Raw genomic sequence first — 6,661 nt, 5'->3', positions numbered from 1 at the left:
CATGTGATCTGAGGTTATTGATATTTCTCCCGACAATCTTGATTCCAGCTTGTGCTTCCTCCAGCCCAGCATTTCTCATGATGTACTCTACATATAAGTTAAATAAGCAGGGTGACAATATACAGGTTTGATGTACTCCTTTTCCTATTTGGAAGCAGTCTGTTGTTCCATGTCCAGTTCTAACTGTTGCTTCCTGACCTGCATACAGGTTTCTCAAGAGGCAGGTCAAGTGGTCTGGTATTCCCATCTCTTTCAGAATTTTCCACAGTTTATTGTGATCCACACAGTCAAAGGCTTTGGTGTAGTCAATAAAGCAGAAATAGATGTTTTTCTGGAACTGTCTTGCATTTTTGATGATCCAGCAGATATTGGCAGTTTGATCTCTATTACAGCTACTCAAAAGCAACCATAGACCATTTACAAATAAGGGGGCATGGCTATGTTCTAGTAAAACTTTACTCACAAAACAGGCTGTGAGTGACTTTGCCAACCCCAGATTTAGAGCTGCTGCTGCTGCTGCTAAGTTGCTTCAGTCGTGTCCAACTCTGTGCGACCCCATAGACGGCAGCCCACCAGACTCCCCCATCCCTGGGATTCTCCAGGCAAGAATACTGGAGTGGGTTGCCGTTTACTTCTCCAATGCAAAAAAGTGAAAAGTCAAAGTGAAGTCGCTCAGTCGTATCTGACTCTTAGCGACCCCATGGACTGCAGCCTACCAGGCTCCTCCATCCATAGGATTTTCCAGGCAAGAGTACTGGAGTGGGGTGCCATTGCCTTCTCCTAGACTTAGAGCAGGGTGTCTTAATTGGAGATGTGTGACCTTAAGGGAATAAAAAGATTTGGGTGGTTTTCTGAAGGCTGAGGGTAGTTTTTGTGGGTTTGAAAAACAAAGATTCACTTTTGATGTAAATAATAAGTAATTCTTATAGGATGTTTCTGGTTTTTGCTTTTAGATTATACCACTTTATCTCAGAGATACTAATCTCGATTTTAAGGAAAATAGATTTATAAAGTAATCTTTCATTTTATATAACGGTTAGCTGTTTATAATCAAACTCTTCATTTTGAAAGTTGAATATTTCCTTTTTAAAAATATAGCTCTTGATTTAACTAATAGTATTCTACTTTAAATAATATGCTAGATTTGTTTTACAGTGATGTTCATTCAGTTAAACATTTTTCAATGAGTAATTTTTTAAAACTGCCCTGCCCGCAGGAGAAAGTGTCACTCTCTGACATCTCAACTTTTCTCATGTCAGTGAGACAAGAGGAGTCATTAGGACGAGGAACTTCACTGTGGATGGAGGTGAGACTGAAAATAATGATAAGGTCTTTGAAGACTTTGTGAAAAATGGTTTCTGGTTGAATTCACTACTGGCCTTTCTTGTTATCTGTCAACAGAGGTTTTTAAAAAAAGTTTATTTGCTTTGAGTGGACCTACCCAATAATGCTGTTAGAATTCCTGTGGAGAAGTGGGAGACAGAAAGTGAAATAGAGATGGAGCTATTCTAGAGAAGATAGTGTTACTGGGCAGATCTCGATTCCAGATACGAGTACTGAAAGTCCTGATGGGAGTACTGATGACGTTAGACTCGAGAACAGTGACACAAATATCTACTCGGGTTCCCGACCCTGACATTTCGGTGATCTGTAATTCTTCTGACTTCTTGCATCTCATGCGTCATGAAACCCTAAGTGTGTTGCAGTGGATGGAGAAAAGTCGTGGCGATTATGAGTAAAGTTGGTATAAACATTTGCATACCGATTTTTGTGTGACCATGACTTCTTAACTCATTTGCGTTGGTTTCAAGGAACACGGTTTCTAGATTGTGTAAGAAGCATATGTTTAGTTTTTTTAAGAAACTGCCTTCCATATCCATGATTCCTCCATGTCAGGACCCATACAACCATGGATCATGAAATGCCGTAGTATTTACTATTGAAAAAAATGCACGTGTAAGTGGACCTGCAGTGTAAACTCATGTTGTTCATGGGTCAACTATATTTTAAAATGCACATATGATAGAAAATAAACTTGCAAGGAGGGTAGGAGCTTCCCTTATAACTTATATTTCAAATTCTACATTCTCTCAAAAATAAATCCTTGTTTTAGTATATGAAGACGAAGTGCATTTTAAGGTTGTAATTTGTTTTACATAATGTGTTGTTATTCATAGAGATGTTCTTTACAGCACCTTATCAAAATGTACATTTTATATTAGATGCTTTAAAAATTCTTGCCTGTTAATGAAGTTTATAAGTTCTTTGAGGAGTTTAGAAAACAGTCACACACGTATGTGAATATACTCACATACATACATACATACGAACATTTTTTCTGTATGAACTGTGTGTGAAGCTCAATCATGACAATAAACATTCTGTTCCTTTGTTGTGTTCAGTTATCTAAATTCAGTTTATTGTGGAAGAAAGAAAATTAATTAGGGAAATTAGAAGCCCTTTGTTCAGTTAGACTTTCAAAATAAGTGCTAACTGTTTTCTTTTTCAGCTTTGTGATTGGTTGCGTATTAACGAAAGCTATTTCAAGCAATCCTCAAGTTGTAGCTCCACTGGACTTCATGAGACTTCTTCTTTAAATGCTTATGTCAGGAACCTAGTGCAAGAGTATATTAGGTCATCTGCCTGGGAAGGTAAGTCTGAGATCATTTTTATGGACTGATGTAACCAAAACATTTTCTAAGAACTTTCTATTGGTTTTTCAAATTGAAAATATATGCCAAATATATGCTGATTTATGGATGTCAAACTTGTATTTCAGCCAAGTAATGTGAATAAACTTTATGTAAAAATACTGTTTCCTAACTTGCACTTTATCTGTTCTAGAACTTGAGATTTTAAACCATCTTAAATGTTTTGAGAAACTAGTAAGTTGTCTGAGAAGGAATTGAACACAAATACATGTATTAATTTATTCTACAGTTACTGAATCTTTGTCAGCTAGATTTTGCAGATCTGTGTTTGGAGCCTCTGTAGTGGAAATATTTGTAGATAAATCTGTTTATCTTTTGTTTGTTTTCCAAGCGTTACATTTAGTGTCAGCTGATTATGAAAAGTAGTTTTAGAGAAAAATTGTATTTGAAAGAATGGTTTTGTTAGTTTCTTTTTTTACCAGATACTTAGGAGAACATCAAATGCACTGAGTGAGGGAAGAACTATGAGTAGATTCATTCATTAGGATTCTTTCTACATTTCTAACGCTTCCTCATCATTAAAGTCATTAGTGATAATTTGGGTAAATTGCGTCTTTGAATTTAACGTGTCTTCAATTTGCTGGCTTTGTCTCAGACCAAGTCATTTTTATCTCCTGACTTCTCTAATCTGATTATGGAATAGGTCTTAAATGATCAGATAATTATCCTTCCAAAATACATGAGTTTATCTGTTTGTCCTTTTTGGAACATTTTGCTTTTGTGTTTTATTGTCTCTCTTGTCTAGTAAATTTACTGTTTCTTGGAAGGTTCTGTTGTTAGGCCTATGCTGCTGCTAAGTCGCTTCAGTCGTGTCCGACTCTGTGCGACCCCACAGATGGCAGCCCACCAGGCTCCCCAGTCCCTGGGATTCTCCAGGCAAGAATACTGGAGTGGGTTGCCATTTCCTTCTCCAATGCATGAAAGTGAAAAGTGAAAGTGAAGTTGCTCAGTCGTGTCCGACTCTTAGTGACCCCATGGACTGCAGCCTACCAGGCTCCTCCGTCCATGGGATTTTCCAGGCAAGAGTACTGGAGTGGGGTGCCATTGCCTTCTCCGTGTTAGGCCTATAAAAGTAAATAAATTTTAGTCCCTATTGGAGGGAGCATAGATTAAACTCCCTGAAATATCTATATAACTTGTCTTAAAACTCAGTCTATAACAGCATCAGGTCTGATTAAGTCATTCAAAATTGGATAAAATAAGATTTTTAGAGTTTCTTCCTTAACATTTCTGGGACTTAAACTGTTTAATGTAAGTTTTTAAAAAACTGATCTCAAGTGCAAAGGAGGCGTGTGTGTGTATGTGTAATATTTTGTTTGACTCTTAATGCCCTTGGCTAAGTGCCTTTATAAAATTTTAGTTTGATGGACAATTACTGGGCAGTTTTCAGAAGAAGGCAATAAATTCCAAAGCAAACATGATTTAGCTTGAATTTTTGAGCATAAAATACATATAACACTCAGATTGTTTTTATAAAAAAAAATCAGCTCAAACATTTTTTAATCAAATTCTACACCTAAAGTAGTTTTTTCTTTGGGTTTCATATGATCGGTACAGACAGATTTTACACTGATTATTCAGCAACTGTATGTCAAGTGTTTTCGAAGTGCCAGACACTGGAGTTACAGAGATAAAAGATATGTCCTCTACCCTCAGAGAACATAGGCCAACAAGGGAATTGATAAGTAAACAGCTAATTTTAACACGATGCCTTGAAAGCCATAAGCACTAGGATGGGGCCCCAGGGTCGGGGCTCCTGATCAGAACTTGTAGACCTGTGGGGGATCAGGAGAGGTCGCTGGATGAGGTGAACAGAAATTAAGGTGGAAAGGGAGGAGTATCCTGCAAGGCTTGGATGCACTTACATCCAGGGAGCTTGAAAGTAGATAGACCTCCACCAGTGTCTGTCCAGGTTGGAATGGTTAAGAGGTGGTTAAGAGAGGATGGATATATATTCGGTAGCTATATATGTACCATATCATATATATGATGTGTACAAAAAATGCAGCAACAACCAAAACCACACAAAACCAGCATCATCAACAAGCAAAAATGTGGGAGCACTTTCAGAGCAGGGTTTCTGAATCAGAGAAAGTGAGACAGTTTGCAAACAGCAGTAACAGTGGGTCAGAGCTTGGAATTGTTGAAATTAACCAAAGAGTGAAATATATTGAAGAAATTTATACTTACACAGTTCATCAGAAAGGGTGCCTACTTAAAATGTAACCAAGATACCTGAGGAAAAATCCCAAAGTAGTATATACTACAGCTGAACAACAATTTTAGAAACAGCTTTATTGACATATAACTGACATACATTAAATTGCACATATTTAAACTTTATACAGTGTGATGGGTTTGACCTCTGTGTATTGCGTATGAACCATTAGCATAGCAAGATAATGAACCTAGCCGTCACTCCCCAGTGTCTTCGTGCCTCTTTGTCATCTGTGGCTCCTGCTCCTGCCTGTTCCTCTGCATCCGCAGACCACCTGGACACGCTTTCTGACACTAGTTTGCATTTTCTAGAATTACAGTCAGTTTTTAGAATTCGTAGTAGCAAAATTTGACTGATAATTCAGGGTTAACTTGGCATTAAGATGACTAAAGATAGCCAGTGACCTTTCGTTTCTTTAAAACCATTCTTGCCTATACTTTTCCAGCCTCAGTGAGAGAAGGGGGAGAAGGTGTAAAGAATTCTTTGCCAGTGGTTCTCAGAGCATGATTTCCAGACCAGCAATATCAACATCACCTGGAAACTGTTTAGAACTGCGGATTCTCAAACTCTATCCCACACCTGCTGAAACAACTCTGGGTGTGGGGTTTACCCTCTGTGTTTTAAGAGGCCCTCAGGGATAATTCTAAACCACATGCTGAGGTTTGACACCCATTGTTCTGTAGCCTGGATTTCTCTTAGTATGGCAGTAGAGGACTCAGGAAGCAGCCCTACAGCAAAAATCTCTGCTAGAGTGTCCTCCACTGGGGTAGTCAGGCACTCTGTTGTTACTGACCTAGTCCTGTGACTCTCCTTAAAATCAGGAATCTTTAAAAATCCATTAAACGTCTGATTTATAACCTTCCCTTTCACTTATCCAAAGTGAAAAGTTGTTTAGGACTTCAAAAAGTGCCACTGTGATTGGAAACATTCTCAAATAGCACCCCTGCCCCACTCCCATCTCCTAGAAGGGCCTCAAAAGGTATCTCACTATATGATTGCTAGAAAATGTAAGGAACTGAATAGCGTATTGGTATTTCAGTTTAGTCTTTGTTAACGATGAGTTTTTATATGTAAATGTGGGATATAAAGCACTTAACGTGAGTAAAAAGGGTTTATCATTCTTATGATAGAATGATAGAGAGCAGGTTTCAATACTTCACTCTTATAAAAAGCACATAAATTTAACCTACTGAATTATTTTGGAAAGCACCAACATTTAGATTATCTAAAAATACACATTTCTTCAGTTCAGTTCAGTTCAGTTGCTCAGTCGTGTCCGTCTCTTTGAGACCCCATGAACTGCAGCACGCCAGGCCTCCCTGTCTACTGCCAACTCCCGGAGTCCACCCAAACCCATGTCCATCAAGTCAGTGATGCCATCCAACCATCTCATCCTCTGTCGTCCCCTTCTCCTGCCCTCAGTCTTTCACAGCATCAGGGTCTTTACAAATGAGTCAGCTCTTCGCATCAGGTGGCCACAGTATTGGAGTTTCAGCCTCAACATCAGTCCTTCCCATAAACACCCAGGACTGATCTCCTTTAGGATGGACTGGTTGGATCTCCTCGCAGTCCAAGGGACAATCAAGAGTCTTCTCCAACACCACAGTTCAAAAGCATCAATTCTTAGGTGCTCAGCTTTCTTTGTAGTCCAACTCTCACATCTGTACGTGACCACTGGAAAAACCATAGCCTTGACTAGATGAACCTTTGTTGGCAAAGTAATGTCTCTGCT

The 6,661-nt window shown here is 38.7% G+C and overlaps 1 protein-coding gene across 1 annotated transcript in view; it reads left to right on the top strand.

Moving 5' to 3' along the window:
* The window catches only part of TARBP1 (TAR (HIV-1) RNA binding protein 1), a gene marked incomplete at its 5' end in the record, with an annotated part of 69,911 nt that overhangs the window by 16,287 nt on the left and 46,963 nt on the right, over positions 1 to 6,661 (top strand). The window contains 2 exons of the mRNA XM_010860131.1: positions 1,217 to 1,306; positions 2,510 to 2,651. Coding sequence (XP_010858433.1) covers positions 1,217 to 1,306; positions 2,510 to 2,651 — 232 coding nt within the window. The remainder of the gene's footprint in view (positions 1 to 1,216; positions 1,307 to 2,509; positions 2,652 to 6,661) is intronic.

Source organism: Bison bison, unplaced genomic scaffold, assembly GCF_000754665.1.
Source record: "Bison bison bison isolate TAMUID 2011002044 unplaced genomic scaffold, Bison_UMD1.0 scf7180017864462, whole genome shotgun sequence".
NCBI lineage: Eukaryota > Metazoa > Chordata > Mammalia > Artiodactyla > Bovidae > Bison > Bison bison.
The sequence above is the reverse complement of the archived record's forward strand: the minus strand, read 5'-3'. Positions and strand labels throughout refer to the sequence as shown.